The sequence below is a fragment of the Felis catus genome, chromosome B4 (assembly GCF_018350175.1).
Source record: "Felis catus isolate Fca126 chromosome B4, F.catus_Fca126_mat1.0, whole genome shotgun sequence".
Taxonomy (NCBI): domain Eukaryota; kingdom Metazoa; phylum Chordata; class Mammalia; order Carnivora; family Felidae; genus Felis; species Felis catus.
In genome coordinates this window covers 52,619,071-52,637,232 of record NC_058374.1, presented here as the reverse complement: position 1 = coordinate 52,637,232, position 18,162 = coordinate 52,619,071, and the positions used below count along the sequence as shown (strand labels likewise).

Genomic DNA, 18,162 nt, shown 5'->3' with positions numbered 1-18,162 from the left:
AACTTTTTTTAATTTTTAAATTTTATTTATCTGAGAGAGAGAATGAATGTGGGGGAGGGGTAGAGAGAGAGGGAGAGAGAGAATCCCAAGCAGGCTCCATGCTGCCAGCAAAGAGCCTGATGTGGGGCTCGATCCCACTAACTGTGAGATCAGGACCTGAGCTGAAATCAAGATTCGGATGCTTAACCAACTAAGCCACCCAAGTGTCCCCTAGGAGAGACTTCTTAATAGGCCCATAGTGTGACTACACACGGTTGCTTGCTAGATTTGTGCCACTAATCAACAACTCCAACTTCTGTTTTAAGAATGAGGGAATCGGGGCACATGGGTGGCTCAGTCAATTGAGCATCTGACTCTTAATTTCGGCTTGGGTCATAACCTCACGGTTCGTGGGTTCGAGACCCCATGTTGGGCTCTGCCCTGACAGTGCAGGGCCTGCTTGGGATTCTCTCTCTCAGTCCCTTCCCACTCGTGTGCTCCCTTTCTCTCTCAAAATAAACAAACTTAAAAAAAAAAAAAAAAAGAAAAGAAGGAGGTAATCAACATCCAATGAAGTAAAGAAACCCACCCAGGTTATACAATAAGCCCTGAAAATATAATCTCATATTTAGGCAATATGACATTTTGGGAGATTTCTCTAGTCAGATAGAGAAGTGGCTGCACGATCCCAAACTCTTCTGATAAGCTCTCTTTCACAAAAGTAGCAACGGTTTTTCTTTGGGGGGAACCTCTCTGAAAATTCAAACTTAAATGCTCTGTAAGATATGTGCTATCATGTGTAGCACATAAATAAAACATGATATGATAAATAAAAATACTGAACTCACCGTTTTGCCTTGGAGGCTCTGGGGACTAACAGACTGTAAAGTCAGGCCAGCTGGCATTGACCTTCTGTCAGGCACATAGACATGCTAGGAAAATAAAGGTACAATATAAATTCTGTGGTCAATGTCAATGATGAGAAATCTTAAATTTACATTGTAAAGTATCATTTAAAATTTTTTATTAGTGCTAATGAAAGTAGATATTAAAAGTTAGTTGCAAATGTTATCTGAAACTGTATCAATGACCTTTTCACATTAACACCTATTACTTTACAGGCATACCTAGGAGATACCGTGAGTTCAGTTCCTGACTACTACAGTTAAGTGAATTATGCAATCAAGCGAGTCAAATGAATTTTTTGGGTTCCCATTGCATGTACAAGTTATGTTTGCACTATGCTGCTATTAAATGTGCAAAGGCATTATATCTAAAATATATATATATATATATATATATATATATATACCTTAATTAAAAGATACTTTACTGCAAGAAATGCTAACCATCATCTGAGCTTTCAGTGAACTGTAATCACTGATGACAGATCCCCATAACAAATATAACAGTAAAAGAATGGTTTGAAATAATGTGAGAATTACCAAAACATGACAGAGACAGAAGAGAGCAAATGCTGTGGTAAAAATGGTGCTGACAGACTTGCATGACACAGAATGGGAGCAAACTTTAAATCTGTAGAAAATGCGGTACCTACAAAGTGCACTAAAGTGCACACAAGAATGAGGTATGCCTGGTGTTTACACTTTAAATGAATTTTTTACCCATCTCTGATTTTGTAATAGCAAACACTGGTCATGTGGAAAGTGCTGGTTCGGTGAATTCTGCAGATGTTGACACATATCAGTATACAATACCAGTAACACACATTTGTTAATACTGCTGATCTTTAAGCACCAGAAAGCTGTCAAGCTCACAGTGGCAGATACAACATTTCCAAAATTCTAATTTTTGCTTGAAAGCTAAAAGTTGTCATCAGTGACAAATACCGTTGGTTGTTTTCCTGGAAGTGACAGGATAGCATTTCACTCTGAGAAGTGTCTGTCAAATACTGAGTGTGAACAACCGTACAGTGTCTGTCATTCATCCTTTCAAGTAAAAATGGTGTTTCAGGAAAAAAGGAGCTAGTTCAGCTTGCAACTCAATCACACGTATCTTTTTCTGAGTCAACCTTGATGTTAGTAGTTTGGTACGCAAGAGAAATGCTTTATGCACCATTTCCCATTTCATTGCACACACTATGAAAATGATGTATAATGAAAGGTCAAGATTGAATAAAATTATCTTTTATTGCTTCATCAAAGGGATTTTTAAGTGAATTTAAAAATTCACAGTTGGGAGCTGCCCCCCTGATTTACGCTAATGTGCCAGTACCCATCGTTGCTTTTGCACTCAGAAAATGGTAACGCAATGAATGATATCTTATTATTGCCATTATAAAAATAGTTTTGAGCTTACAGACTAGACTCCTTGCAAGGGTCATGGGAACCCCACAGGGCTCCACGGACATATTTTGGGAACCAATGATCACATCAAGGAAAATGACAGGAGAGTTTGAAAGAAAATTTTGGCAATGTTTAAGAAGTTTTTTGGGAAGAGGAGTAGACCAGTAGTTGATTAGGAACTAGATAGAGAGCATACATTCATTTTATATTTGTTTTTGAAACAGATGATACATTTAGGTCAAAACTAATAAAAAATGCTAATTCCCAGGAGAACATGTTTCAACCACACACTATTGAATCAGATTTCTCTTAAATATTGTTACCATTTTTTTTTTTTTTAAATCAAAGATGATTTAGTTTTGGATGTACAAAGTGACAAAACACTGGACTCCGTTATGATGGAGTTCAACGTGAGCCTTTTTTGGTGAGGCAAACTAAAGCTTCCTCCAAGAAGAAAAATTCCTGACTGACTTATTCATTTCTAACTAATGCTTATTTATGGAAAACATACACCTTATTTATATCAAACATATACTTTATGCAATGTTATAACTGAAGGATTCAGTCTGTCAGAGGGATAAGAAAAGGTACATTTTAAAATGGTGTAAAGTAAGAAATTCTTTAGAATTAAAAAGAAAATGACAGAAAAATTCCTTTTCATTTTAGGATAGACATTAAACAACTGGCTGCATACAGGCTGAATGATCAAAACATGTGCTTTAGTATTATAAAAAGCTAACCAACACAAAAGCTAATTATTTGAATTAACTCCAAATAGTCTACTAAGCAATGCTTAAACCAACTTCATGTACAAATTAAAACATGATCTCTATGTGTATCTTAATTTTTAAAAAGTATATATGCCACCATGCATTGTTATCCTAATATTAAATTGGGTACATAAGGAGATGATTTCAATAAGCCACATATGCAGCTGGTTAGAAGAGATTAGCACTTTTCTTAAAAAAAAAAAAAAAAAGTTTATTTATTTTAAGAGAAACCAAGAGTAAGAGTGAGAGAGTGGATGGGGGGAGGGGCAGAAAAAGGGAGAGAGAGAATCCCAAGCATGCTCTGCGCTAACAGTGGGGCTCAATCTCATGGTCTCATGAACCATAAGATCCTGACCTAAGCCTATACCAAGAGTCGAATGCCTAACCAACTGAGCTACACAGGCGCCCTGAGGTCAGCACTTTTATCTTAGCGAAGTGCAGGATGAACCTGATGCAAGAATACAGGTATGCTGCTGGAAGAGGACAGGAACAGAATTTTCAAGTGTGTGAAGAGCCAATAAAAATGCAAGTGGTCTTAATCTACATGGAAAGCTGATGACATAGGCTATGGAGCATAGAAGAATGCATAACACATCTGCTCAAAATAAATATTTTTGTGCTCTCGAAAGATGATGTGTTGCAAGCTTAGGTTTTTATATGTGAGATTCTGATACTAGAGATTATTCTTTTTTAATTTTTTAAAAAAGACATTTATGATTTTTTTAAAAAGTTTAGTTTATTTATTTTTTTTTTTTGAGAGAGAGAGAGAGAATGCATGCCAGGGGGAGGGGCAGAGAGAGAGAATCCCAAGCAGGCTCTGCACTGTCAGCACAGAGACCGATGGTGGGGCTCAAACTCACAAACTGTGAGATCATGACCTGAACTGAAACCAAGAATCGGACGCTTAAACAACTAACTGAGCCACCCAGGCGTCCCATATTCTTCCTTAATTTTTAAAACAAAGGAGTTGTCTTGCCTACCTATTTTTTTGTCTCTCACATTAAGAAAAAAGAATAGGTGGACAGAAATAAAACACAACATCCGTAAAGTAGTAGTTAACACAAGATTAGCAGATATGTTACCTTAGGGTGATGGGCCCTGTGCCTGCGGTCTATCGTCACATCTCCTCTCTGAATTGGCGAAGACACTTCCGATCTGTATGTTCGTTGAGGGGAGTATCCCTGATAAGCAGCTATTGACCCATGGGAAGGTGATGTGGGAATAGAGTGCATTGTCTGATCAGAAATATTAACCATGGTTTTAGGACTGGTCAAAGTACCGTGACGAGGGAGGGTGCTCTGCTTATTATAAAACTGACGCTGCTGCCACTCGTAAAGCTGCCACATCGTGTCATCTCTCATTGATCTCCGTTTCTCTTCTGCTCCAGGCCCTACTGTTTTGTCACGAGTGGAAGGGGTTACACTGCAGATGCTTTCAGGCCGGGTCTTGCTGTTTCTGGGGAGTGTTCTGTAACCTTCTGGATAGCGGGCCATAACCTGGGCTCTGTGGCTTGGCATATTTCTTGGTAACGTTTGGTATGAAATGACTCTAAAATTAAAAAAAAAAAAATTGAAATATAAAAACGAAGAAAAGAGTTGTTTTCCAGATTCTAAATTAGAGTAAAATTTTTTTTTCCTGCCGGTAAGTAAAGTATATCTTGGGACTTACTTTTAAAAAGTTGATCAAAATATTACACAGGGTATAAAATATTAACAAACATATTTCGACCTTTTTATGAAATTCAATTTGATGACTTTACTACATTAAATAAAAAGTATCTTTGTTATTTACATAAAAGACTGTTAACTCCACACAACGTGCAGTTTGGTTAAAAAAAGGAAAAATACTTATTTGTAAGAATATCCAAGATCTAATCTTAAGTTTGTCTCTGTAGCTTGTTTTTATATAAACAAACTCCTAGGCTCTTTTCATAAGGTAAGTAGGAATGGAATACTGAGGGTTTGAGTTGTCCCATAGAGCAAGAACACAGGAAATGAATCCCTGCAGGTATATGTGACTCCTCTATTACAATGTTTCTTTCAGAAAGCAGGACTATTTCTGGGAAGAAGCGCATCAGTACATTTGTGGTTTGAAGAGAAAACTCTCCTTGATATCTTTTCTTAATTTGAAAAATAAAAGTGACTGGAAGCTAAAGCTCGAAATTTAACGACAAAACACTTAAACGTGGTAATATTCAGATATACAACTGCAAATCTCAGGAGTTTTACATGTTTCTAGCATGGAAATGAATATTCCACCTTGGTATAAACATTTGTGGCAGGCTTTTTAAAGCAATCTAAAAATTCTCATGTATATTAAGCATCTAAAATAAAGTTCTTTTAAAATGCTATATTTTTGGGCATGGATACATAAGGCATATTACTAAGCACAGATTTCCTAATGTTTCCTAAAATGAGAGAAAAAAGTAGAGTTTTAGTTTACAATTTTTAAAAAAGACTCTGTGATAAAAACAGTTTTAACTATCCTTTGCTAACCTCATGCTAGGTCAGATACATTATATAAAAAAGTTTCTTAAAAAGTTAGGATTTGTGTTCCCCCATTATCTTCAGAGGTAGGAATAAGGTGCAATTAAAATTCAAATTCTAAATGCAAACACAATCTTTTTAATAACAATAACCACAATAAAATCAAGATTTAAAAGATCAATATTATAAGTATTCATCTTGCTAGCATCTACACGTGGCATAAATCTATACTCTAATATAAAATGTAATTCAATCAACTAAATGTGGGGGAGTTGGGACCCCATACACCCAAGCTTTCCAACCTCTTCTTTCAACATTAACACATTTCTTCTGTGCACTGTATTTTCAACATAGAGTGTAGTTTGCAATTGTGCACGCATGATTGCATACTATTTTGCTACCTCCTACTGGGTGTTAAAATGTCAAAAAAGGTGGTGATTACATAGGCCAGAAAGGGTAGAAGACTTAATGCGTAAATTACCTGACCACACTCTTTCACCATCTGGGAATCCTTGGCTGATAAGCTGGATGTCAGAGCTGTTTGACCCAAGACTGTTGTCAGTGACAATGTGTAAACACTAATGTACCGTAGTAAAAAAAGATTTCATTGTGATGATTAGGTGTAATGAATTGGGTGCGTTTGAGCTAAGAGGAATGGTGATAATAAAAATCCCTGCATAATTTGTGCCTGCTAGGGCAGTAAAATTATGTTACCTTTACAAAAACACCAGAGGAAGTCTCAAGTTAAATACACTTTTTTTGTGGCTTAAAGCACCCACAGAGGGGATAATGCTGTGAAAAATATGACAAAATAATAAAGTGGGGAAAAGCAGCTGATCAAGAGTCAGGAGGGCCAGGATTCTTGCTCTCCTACTTATGTATAAGGAGACCTTGGATGAATTACATCTTCTGGGACTCAGAGAATGTTAGAGAGCATGGTGTTTTTGTTTTGTTTTGGTGGGGGTGGTGTGTGGAAAAGACCAAGAGCGCATACTTCTCTTAATGTTTTCTCCTTTTTAAAGTGATCTCTATACCCAATGTGAGGCTTGTACTCATGACCCTGAGATCAAGGATCACAGGCTCTTCCAGCTGAGCCAGCCAGGTGTCCCTCATGCTCCTTTTAATATGTGGGTTAAAGGAAGAGTTAGTGAGCCCACTAGGAGTGGCATGTGAGCTCTTCCTTCCTTAAGCAGCACTCTTTTCATTATGCCAATGATTCCTAGACCTTTGTATTTAATGAAGAAGCAAAACAATCATTCTATGTAAAAAAATTTCCCCCAAACCACGAAAATTATTTTAAAAACTTTACTCTTTAATTAAAAATAAAAATACACCTGGAAGGGCATAATCTTAAAATGCTACTAGAGTCCTTCATATGCTACCCAAATCTAGCAAACTGAAACTTTGGGAGATTTGGTTTTCTCATCTATGAGATGATGTGATCATAAAGCCATCTTACAGTTCTAAACTCCATGTCTTATATATTCGAAATATTTCCATTTCCTTTAACCATTGCCCCTAAACTAAATTTCCTTCATCACGCTGGTTGTTCTTCAGCTTTTCAATGTCTTTACTTACAACAGGCTTGCTTAAAATTGAACATGCCCCTCACACCCCAACAGGAACTGCTGCAGTGAGGCTAACCACTGGAGGTCTTTGGGGCTGGAGTGAAGAAAAAAGGTACCCAGTACTCTGATACAACCAGTATAAAGGTTCTTCTATTCTTTGCTGCTTTCTTGCCACAAATATTTCCTATTTCCCCGCCCCCCCTCCGCTTGGTCTCCCTTCCTATCCCTACCTTCTCTGTTAACAACAAAGCTAGAAACTGGAAGAAGTTCAGAGTTGGCAACCCCACAGCTATCTGCTAGGAAGCAAGTCAGTCACAGAAATAGACACTATCCTAGAACTTCTGTCCTAGTACTAAAGCAATTTACCCCAATATACCTTGATTTGGTCATTCGCAAATTCAAGAACTATTATAGAGACTTTAATATGCAAAAAGCTCTGTACTAAGCAGTGAACTATACCATAGAAGCACATACCGAAAATATAAATGTTAACTTTGTATCTAGTTTGGAAATGTGGGAAAAAACTATTTCTAACCATATAACGAATGGACATATATTTTTAATTTAAAACACAATAAAAACTGCCCATAAACTAATGTTTGAGTTCCAGCTCAGAAAGTCTATTACACCAAAACCCTCCATCAGTGCTCTGAAGCATTCACAATACGTGAGCTGGACGCTCCTGTAGACATGTATATTCAACTGGAGCCATTAACCTATCCTATGATCATTAACAGTATGCTATTTCCCTACTGAGCTTGGCTAATTAATGACTACAAAGTTTAAAAGGCTCTTCTGCCATCTTTGGAACCACTTTTGAAGAATTTTAATACGAAGTTAGGTTATTTTCAAGTAAATTTATTTTTATCACATATACTTTCTAGCATTTTGAGACCTGTTTTTGAAAAACGGGTTTCCTTCAGTGGTTTTCCCCAAAGAAATTCAAATTAAGCAAAGTGTGATTTACTTTTAAGTGAAAGCTTAAGAAATGAACACTGTAAGCTCCTTCATCAGGTTTGGTGCTCCATTCACTAGCAGCTGCCTGTCAAACACCATGAAAACCCTGTCCCTGTGATTCTGCCATGCAGAACAATGGATTAAGGCACCATGCATCTTAACAGTGCCTGCCACTCACAAAGAAACTTTAAAGCTCTGTTCACAGATGCGGGGATCTACTATTTGACTAAATATTAAACCCCTTTTCTTTCTATCAGAACTTTAATAATAATAGCAAGGCTTCCACAAAGTTTTACAAAATGAATTATACTATGAATAACCCTTATGCTTCTTTCCACCAATAAAAATTATTGTATTATAAAACATCCTATTTTTTTAAAATATGAAGTTCATATAATAATGTAGGTGGTATATCTCACTCAATGACCCAAAGTAGACTCTAGCCAGTGACTCCAAAGTTGGAGAGGCAAGGCAGAGAAAATCTTAGCTCAAAATACCTTCAGAAGCTGTAAGTCTGCTTTCAAAAGAAAAAAGTCACACAGAAAGCCTTTATGTGTGTTAATTATACCTATCCAGAGACCTGAAAGTTCTTGGAAAATATTATTTATGCTCAACAATTAAGAAAACCCTAACTTCCAGATGTTTGTCAAACCACTTTAATTATACAGTTTCAACTGTAAGAAAGTATAGAATCATTGAGGAGAAGTGATTTCATTAAGAAGTGAGGTTTAATTTTCTGGGTAGAGATTCAGAAAATTTTCTGGCTGGCATTTTTATTACTGTTTCCTTGAAAATGGTTACCTTAAGTACTACCAAACATCCGTTCATTTATCCCCCCCAGAATTAACTCTGGTTTTCCTTCTGTCTAATCAAACTTTATTTTTGAAATAGCAAATATTTCTCACAACCGTTCCTTGGGAAAATCAGAAAAGTGAGCACTGAGGGTGGAGAAAAAGAAAATGGAAGTGAACAACACACTGCAAGAGTGTTTTGCAGTGCTGGTTGAGATAACAAAAGATGAGGCCAAGTGTACCCAGGCCTTTGAGCTGCTCCTGAAAGGAGAGAGACTTTGGCTGACAGCTGCAGACATCAGCCATGACAACTGAGCAAACTGGAAGAACTGTTAAGTTAATCTTCACTTAACCAAAACATATTAATGTCATTGTTTTTTGGTTTCCTACTACTGAGAGGTAAGAGTCACAATAACTCTTCAGGTAATTTTTCTGCCCACAAGCACATTAAAGTCTTTTTTAGGTTTTGCATCACCAAATTCTGGCCTAATGACAGAACACTGTTTCCCATTGTAGGGGCCTGCTTTTCTTCCATCTCCTCTGGCCTTTATTTTTCGTCTCCTTTGCGGGTCCCCTCAATTCTTTTTCCCTTAAATGTGAATTTTCTTTCAGGTTTTCCTGTAGAATCTTTATTTTATCTAGCTTCCAGCTGAATGAATTTATCTATTTTCATCCTTATCTTTAAGCGCTTTTGATACGATGATGATGCCCCAAAACTTACTCAAGTCCAGATTTCTCTGTGGAGCTACAGACTACATACAGGCCGCCTCAAATTGAACCTGTCCAATTATTCATTACTTTCTCTCTTCCCAAATCTTTTCCATGCACTAAAAGGCACCAGACAATCCCTGATGACCAGAGTCCTAAAAGCAGGTGTCATGCTTGATTTTCCCCTATCAGACTGAGACTCGTTTGCAATCAAGCACATCCAAGCACTCAACTAGTCTTGTCAATCCCCACTTAAATACATCCCCTCTCTCTCCTCATTTCACTTACTCCAATAGTGTTTGAACTTTCTCTAATTCATTCTCCAGATTCTTCGGTGGGAGTGATCTTTCTGAAACACCAAATCTGAAAACATCTCTTCTGGCTTATCTCTCCAGCCTTGGTTCTCATGCATCATCACAGAGGTTGTACCTAAGCCTGGATTCCAGCTCTGTCAACTCTGCAGTTTTGCGTATCTAAGCCAGTTATCAGCCTGCCACCCTTTACAACTCAGCTCGTATTTCATTTCCTGCAGAACAGTTTTCCTGGACCCCTAGGTTGGGTTGGGTGTCCCCGAAACCTGTTTTTGTAAGCACCCTGTTCTTGCCTTCATTTTGTAGCAGTGTGTTGCACTTGTCTATCTAACTTTCTTCTCTACCAGGGAAGGACCTCTGTGAGAAATCTGGATAGCATAATGAGAAACAGAGAAAAAACAGTTACGTCTGATTACCATGAAGAAAAGACTGAAATGAAGCTATAATGTCTAAAACACAATTTAAACTAATACTTTTCAACAGGTGTCTCAGAAACCAATCTTCACCAACATAGTATGAAAGACACGTGGGTTCAGGACATACTATGACAAGATACTTACCCCCTGGTTTCTTCTTCATGACCCCTCCCCTTCTGGATTTTAATCCACTGTTCCAACTGTTGCATTGAGTTTGTCCTCTGTATGACTCGATCAGCCTCTGTGTGTAAGGGCGCGGTATTTGGGTGGTTTCCACCTCTAAGATCTGCCAGGCTGACATTGACAGTTTTGTTCTCTGAACTGTTCACGTTGACTGGTCTATAGTGTCCAGTCTGAGCTGGACATGTTGACCCGCTCTCATATTCAGATGGCAGAGAATTCAACTTCACACTGTTAATTTTTGTTAAAGGTCTGTCTTGACCATCCTTCTGAAATCCGTATTTTTCAGCTTCCAATGCCTTTTTTTCTTCATTTTTGCTTATTTCTTTGTTTTTCTGGTTATTTTGGACCTCTGGTTTAATTAGCACTCTATGGTTGGGAAAGTTATTGATTTCCTTAGTTGGGGCATTTTCAGATGTAATCTTGTCCACTCTGAAATCAGAGAAGAAAATCATAGTAAATCAGATGAAATAATGTGCATGTTATTTCTTGGATTCAATCTAGGAAAAATGTAAAATTACCTTTGACTTTATGGAAAAACCTGAAAGGGTCACAGAAAACAAGTCTGTACAAACCCCCAACGTTATGATATGAAAATTCAAGCACAACACCAAAATGCATAAATACAAAAGTGGGAGGGGAAGAAAACATAAAATGTATGGTGTATAAAGCACTGGAGGATAAGAAGTGATGAGTGTCCCCATAAGAAATCTGGAAATAAAGCAAATTAAGATTGCCCTTTGACAGTAAAACCTCAAAATCCACACGTAAAGGACCACGCAGCTAGTCATTTGAAATACATAATGTGGCTTCCAGCCAGGAGGGTTAACTCATCTTGAGACAAACATGAATCTGGTTTGTGGAAATGGCTGCACCAAGAAATTACAGTCTGATGCTGTCCAAGATCTGAACCATATGACTTACTAACTCTATGTTTGTATTCAAGAGGACCTGACTTTTGGTGAAGAACTCTTACAGCCAGACTGCTATAAGCTCTATCTCTTACTAGCTATGTTTTTGGACAAGGTGTAGAAATTTACCATGGGGATAACTGTAGCACCAGGACTACAGGATTGTTGAGGACCAGATTAATATTTCAGTGACTGCCACAGACTTTATTACTATTATCATTCTGTCTTATCAAGCAATTCTGGATTAGAATCTGGCATCCCATATCCATCTCCCCACTGGAAGAATGTGCTGCTTAACAGTACACTGCTGGGCCACCGGACAGTTTTATTGCTCACCATTCCAGTTGTTATATCTAGGACTTTCTGAAGAGAGTCAGCTTCTCTGAAACCAATCACCTCCAGACTCTGACAAGACCAAGCTGAGTGTCTGAACCTGCATGAAATTGCCAAGATCATGCCAAGCTGGGAGGCCTTTCAGGAACTGGCCAACCTTCTACATTTCCGTATATAATAATGTTCCTATCAGATCCCAAGTGTGATATTGCTGCCAGTTTTGGTGATGAGTAGGAAATACATAACCCATACATACTTAGCTATAGACAGAGTTTAGAATGCAATTAGTGAATGTAAAAAAAAAAAAAATGAAAAGAAATGTGACTGACTACTTTTCTTAGAGTAAATTTATAAGCTATCCACATATTTAGGTTGGATATAACCCATAGCTTCTAGATTGGAAGCAATATTAGACACTGGGGAAGTTTATTAAGATACGCTATGGAGCTTCTTTATCTTAAAAGATAAAAGTGTGAGAAGATTTACACTAAAAGCACACTGATCTTTACTAAATTCTAGGAGTGAGGGGGTGGGTTTAATATTGAATATCAAATATCTGAAAAAAGTTTTTAGACTTAGTTGCCTATTATTTTAAAGTAGAACAGCATTGCCTTTTTTATCTCCATTTCTCCAAAGACTTATCATTTAAGACATGTAACAAAAAGACATATATACTGACTTTTCGAATGGAACAAATGAATTTAGAAGAAATTAACTACCTAGTTAAAAGCTGGATGTTTTATCTCTTATGATAGGTTCCAATAAATATTTGTAAGTATTTTGGCCATACAGGAAAGAGAGCCCATTACCTTAAAACCAAGCACACAAAATCTCCCTCTACTTATGAAATATTATAATAATTAGGTTCCTTCAGTTTGAAATATTAAGTAAGGCTAACAAGGCGGGCTAAAAATGCCAACAGCTAGCAGTAGAATAAAAAGCATAATTTCTACAGGATAATGGTGACCGACATCAGGCTGGGCACAAAGGTGGTTTCCAAGAATTTCTGGCTAGGGCTTCCTATGTGGGGTTAGGCATCAGACTTCAGCTCAGGTTGTGATCTTGTGGTCTGTGGATTTGAGCCCTGCTTCGGGCTCTCTGCTGTCAGCACAGAGCCCACTTGGGATTCTCTGCCCCCCCCCCCCCCCCCCCCCCGGCTCATGCTCTCTCTCAAAAATAAACAAACATTAAAAAAAAAAAATTCTGGCTGAGTAAATTATATCAATACAACCTGCTAAACATTGTTACAGGCACATAATCAACTAATAAGTTGTTAGAAGTACAACCAAAATATTGACTATTATTTTTATCACCCTAAATTATGAGTAATTATCAGTTTTTAGAGTGGAAAATACAAGAAAAGAAAATGGAAGTTGAAATTCTGAGATAAGGACAACATATATTTTGAGACTATCTGGAAATCAAATATGTAAACTATGATGCTGATTTCTTTATTCTAAGTAACTCCTTAAAAATTTTACTCTGATGTTAAAATTGTCTTAATACTTTTAATTAATTCTTTTCACCTACACAATTCCTCTACCTATTAGTGCTAATCACCTCAATTTTATGGCCATTTGGGTAATTTTTTTTTTAAGTGAATGCTATACCATACATGGGGCTCGAACTCATGGCCCTGGGATCAAGAGTCCCATGCTTCACCGACTGAGCTGGTCAGGCAATCCCCATCAGGTAATTTTTACACATGAGATTCCAAAAGCAATTTTCCTTTTATTAGCTTGTCACATAGAATACGCAGATGGTTGAGGTTTTTTTTTGTTTTTTTTTTTTAAATAGGTGTCCTAGAATTTAATCCTGGGCCTTCCTTTTTCTCTTACTTTTCCTAGCTGTAATTACTAGTGATTGGTTAAGTTGATTTGGACTTGATATTAAAAAAAAACAAACCACAAATATATACATCAATTTCAGTCTTTTAACCAACAAATCAAAAGACTTTACTAATGTGTACACTAACCCTCCCCCCCCACCAAAACGAAAAGGTTTATATTATAACAGTACCCTAAATCCCTGAGAAGAGAGAAAAAGAGAATAAACTTGGCAAGGAAGCATCTTTCTTGTATGAGACACATGCTCAACTGTAACTGACTGGAAAAAAACTTGATGGTGTCACAGATCTTTCTTCAAATTACAGGAATACAATTTTTTTTAAAGCATATTATTCAGCTGCTATTTAAGTAGTTTTATAAACAGATTTCCTCTCACTAGTTCTTCATATAGTTGATTATTAAAATGATTCATATGTTCAAAAAGAAAAAATCACAGGTCAATTTTAATAGTACATATTTGTACTCTCAAGGAATCTGAATATTGAAGTTTCAAAAGAGAAGGTAGAATTTATAAAAAAGTAGACATATTTAAAAATAATCTAAATGCTTGCGGAGTTATTTTCTGGAGACATTCATCATAAAACCATCAGAATTAACCAGGAAATGCTGAAGAAATGAAACTCATCAAAATTTTTTATTTCTACTTATTAAACTTCAAAAACATACAACATAGCATAAAAACACAATAAAATTAACTTCCTGAATATAAATTGTTTTCTAAGATTTAGGCTTTGAAACAGTCTCGTGTAGTTTTAAGATAACAATTAAAAACGTACTTACCGGAAATTAAAGGTAATTCTGTAAGAAGAAAGAATATTCAGTTTGAATGTTAGGATTCTGGATTCACCTCAGTACACTGATAGGTGAAAATGAATAAAGAGGAAATGGGGAATAAAAACACAGGTGGTATCTCAAATTAACTAAAGGTATATTAATTTAATACAGAACATGAATTAATCCTTGTTTTCTGAGGAAGAAATGATTTTGTATCATGAGTAATAAAATGATATGCACTATGATAACAATATACTTGCAGGGCATGGAATAAAATGTAAGTGGAAATCACAGTTATTTTCCCTACAAGCTTTTACCTTTTCACGGGTTCTGTCTGTACTAGGGCAGCATCTAACATGGCTTTCATCCACAACTCCATTTCCTTTCCTGTATCAGTGCAGAAATAATAGGTCCGCATGTTTGGATGGGCTGCCTGATTGAAAATGATAGGATCATTTTAAATAGATACATGGGATCTGTAAAAGAAAAAGAAAGAAAGTTAAGTAGTTCCTACAGAGATCATTACTGTCAAGTTTCAAAGCAAGCAAGACTTGTCTCACACACAGAGTTACAGAAATGACTGACTTAAGAAAAATATAATTCAATCTTAAAAAAAATGTAATTATTAAAATTTCCTCCCAACACTGCCATTTTCCTTTGAAAATTAAAACAAGGGAAACGGTGTATGGGAAGGAAAGGAGGTAAGAAATGAAGCACCTTGTCACGCCCCTTTGCTGTCCTTGTCCATGCCCAATTCCCCAGCAATTTCCATTTACTACAATTCATACCTCTTATTCAAGAAGGTTCCATAAAAATTGAACTAGCAAACAAGGCAGCAAATCCACTTCTTATTTAAAGAAGAAAACACTAATTCAAAGTGATATATGCACTCCCACTGCAGCATTATTTATAATAGCCAGATACGGAAGCACCCTAAGTGTCCGGTGATAGATGAACGGATAAAGCAGATGTAGTAGACAGACAAAGACAGACTGACAGACACACACACTGGAATGTAACTCAGCCATAAAAAAGAAAATGAAATCTTGCGACAACATGGAGAGACCTGGAGGCTATTACACCAAGTGTTCTAAGTCTGAAAGAGAAAGACAAATATTGTACGACTATATGATGGAGCCTAAAAAACAAAACAAGTGAACAAACATAACAAAACAGAAAGACTCAAAGATAACAGGGAACAAACTTTTGGTTACCAGAGGCAGGAGGGATTAGAGGGTAGGTGAAATAGTTGAAGAGGATTAAGAGGTATCAAATTCTACGTACAAAATAAATAAGTCGTGGGGATAGAACATACAGCATAGGGAACACAGTCAGTGACACTTGTAATAACTTTGTATGGTGGCAGATGGTAACTAGTCTTATTATGGGGATCATTTCATAATATATAAAAAATATCAAATCACTATGATGTACACCTGAAAGTATTGTTTGTCGATTATACTTCAATTAAATAAAGAATGTTCCAGAACAACCAGCCACAAAATTAATAGAAATGTTCATGTCCTAGCATTTCCCCTTTGTGTTAACAACTCCTTTAGTCTTCAAAAGGTGCTGCTCTTAAGGCATTTTGTTTAATCCTTATAGACGTCTACACACAAACATACAAGATTTACAAACGATTCAAAACTGTATTTCCCTTTAGCTTTTCATCTCAAGTTTCAGAGTTAAAATGTAAATGTTTGGGTTGAGGAAAGCCTATGTAACTGGAAAGTGCATTTTTATTTTTTATTTTTTTAATGCTTATTTATTTATTTTGAGAGAGAGAGAGAGCGCGCACGCGTGTGTGTGCGGTGGGGGGAGGAGCAGAGAGGGAGAGAGAATCCCAAGTAGACTTTGCACTGTCAGCATACAGCCGGGTGCAGGGCTTGATCTCATGAACCATGAGATCATGACCTAAGGTGAAATCAAGAGTCAGACCTTTAACTAATTGAGCTACCCAGGTGCCCCTGCCCTTTCTTTTTTTTTTAAAGTTTATTTATTTATTTATTTTGAGTGAGAGTGTGTGTGAATGGGGGAGGGGAAGAGAGAGAGAGAGAGACAGAGAGAGAAAGAGAATATGAATCCTGACCAGGCTCCACTGTCAGCACTCGGATACTGATGTGGGGCTCAAACTCACCAACCATGAGATCATGACCTGAGCAGTAATCAAGAATCGGATGCTTAACCGACTGGGCCACCCAGGCACCCCTGTGGGTCTTTATCTTTATAGTCGTTCAATCTGCCTGTTTCTGAGAAGTGAAATAAAGATGTCAATCAGGAACTGGTATCCAACATATGCACACTGAGTGCTCAGCTTAATGCATGGGCTGACAAGACAAAGAAGGACAGCAGTAGTAGCTGTATCAAAGTAGAAAAAGAGGCTGAGGTAGAGACTTCTGTGAAGGAAACATTCTTAATTTCCATGTAAAAATGCCTGTGACAGTTTCCTATCACATAACTGAAGAACAAAGAAAAACAAAGACTCTTTCGGCACACAGGGAAGTAAAGGAAAAGAGTAGTAAGTATGTAGTCAGTCTGCTAAACATTAAAAGATGAGAGGAATAAATCTGGAGCCACACACTTCACTCCAAAACCTAGACTATCTGCTTTATTTAAACAAGATCAAATTAGCTTCTTCAATTTTTTTTTTCCAGAAAGAATCAAGATAGAATTAAATGAACACAGTGATCCAAATAACTATGTAACCAACAAATCTCACTTGACTGATCAGAGATATGAAACTATCCACAGAAACAATTTAGAAGAAACAGCTGAAATGCTACATGTTGTTAAATGATTAAAGCTACCACAAAGTGTCATTGCACTACTTTAGTGGAGTTTTGGAGAAATGAATGAGAGACCACGGTCCATATTTGTGATCAGTGGAAGGAAGACTGGGCTAGTGCTAAGAAGATCCGGGTACAGCCATGACTCCTATGCTAACAAACCACACCCATGCTTGCCAGATGTCAAATGGAAATATTTACTAGATGACGATCAAGTTTGCTACCTAGCTTCAAGTCCCACAATCGTCCATGAAGTTTCTACTCACCACTATGACAAGCAGTAGATTCAGTGTCCAAAGGTGCTCATAAATTCAGAGGAAACATTGCAAAAGAGAGTTTGAGAGAGAAATTACTATCCTTGTACTTGTAACAGATAAAATATATATTTTTAAGTCTAAGAACCCAGCAAAAAGTCCTACAAAGAATACAAATTCAATAACCTTTTGCCAAATTGATGAGCAAAGAAACAAAAAAAATAAATTCATGATCAAATATAAGTATCAAACGGTTTTACATGTAAAAGTAACTTTATGAAGTTATTAAAGTTACTAGAATTAACTTTGTTATAGCATTTTAAAATATTTAATTCTGTTTTATGGTTCACACTGTTAATAAAATTTATTGAAATTCTATGCCATTCCCTTCTTATCCACAGTGTTTGCTCAGATATTACCTTCTCATTGAGACCATCCACCCACGCCCAACCACTATTAACTTCTTTGCTCTTTTTTTTCCCAGAGCTAATAATGCAACATATGAATTAGCAAAAGTTGTAACTCAGCTGCAGTCCTGAGTACTCTTGAAAAAAGAGTGGATGGGAATTAAAAATGGAATAAATTTTATAATGGGGTAAACATTTCCACTGCTAAATGTGTTACCCTAATTTTTCCCCTTTTCCTTAAAACAAAGTTTTTACATCAAACCCTTTAGAGTTCTTAATTTAAGACTGACTTAAAAAACAGGTGACCTCTGAAATTTATTTCAGCCATAATCATGAGGCAAAAAATGCAGTATGGTTTTTGAAAACAAAAAAGTAACC

At 36.7% G+C, this 18,162-nt stretch overlaps 1 protein-coding gene and 1 long non-coding RNA gene across 25 annotated transcripts in view; one reads left to right on the top strand and one right to left on the bottom strand.

Annotated features, from left to right (window-relative positions):
• Window positions 1-18,162, bottom strand: part of PLEKHA5 (pleckstrin homology domain containing A5) — a 238,641-nt gene that overhangs the window by 64,745 nt on the left and 155,734 nt on the right. For 12 of the 24 annotated variants that reach the window (XM_023256821.2, XM_023256823.2, XM_045061456.1 and 9 more), the window contains 5 exons: window positions 14,655-14,770; window positions 14,344-14,361; window positions 10,437-10,904; window positions 4,138-4,603; window positions 828-911 (listed from right to left, as the gene is read on the bottom strand). In XM_023256821.2, coding sequence (XP_023112589.2) covers window positions 828-911; window positions 4,138-4,603; window positions 10,437-10,904; window positions 14,344-14,361; window positions 14,655-14,770 — 1,152 coding nt within the window. Of the gene's footprint in view, window positions 1-827; window positions 912-4,137; window positions 4,604-10,436; window positions 10,905-14,343; window positions 14,362-14,654; window positions 14,814-17,389; window positions 17,566-18,162 lie in introns of those variants that run through there. The other 12 variants (XM_045061455.1, XM_045061457.1, XM_023256811.2 and 9 more) reach the window with 4 other exon arrangements.
• Window positions 4,603-10,596, top strand: LOC123386548. Its single transcript, XR_006600573.1, has 2 exons — window positions 4,603-9,256; window positions 9,892-10,596. It is a non-coding gene; the product is annotated as an uncharacterized LOC123386548 (long non-coding RNA).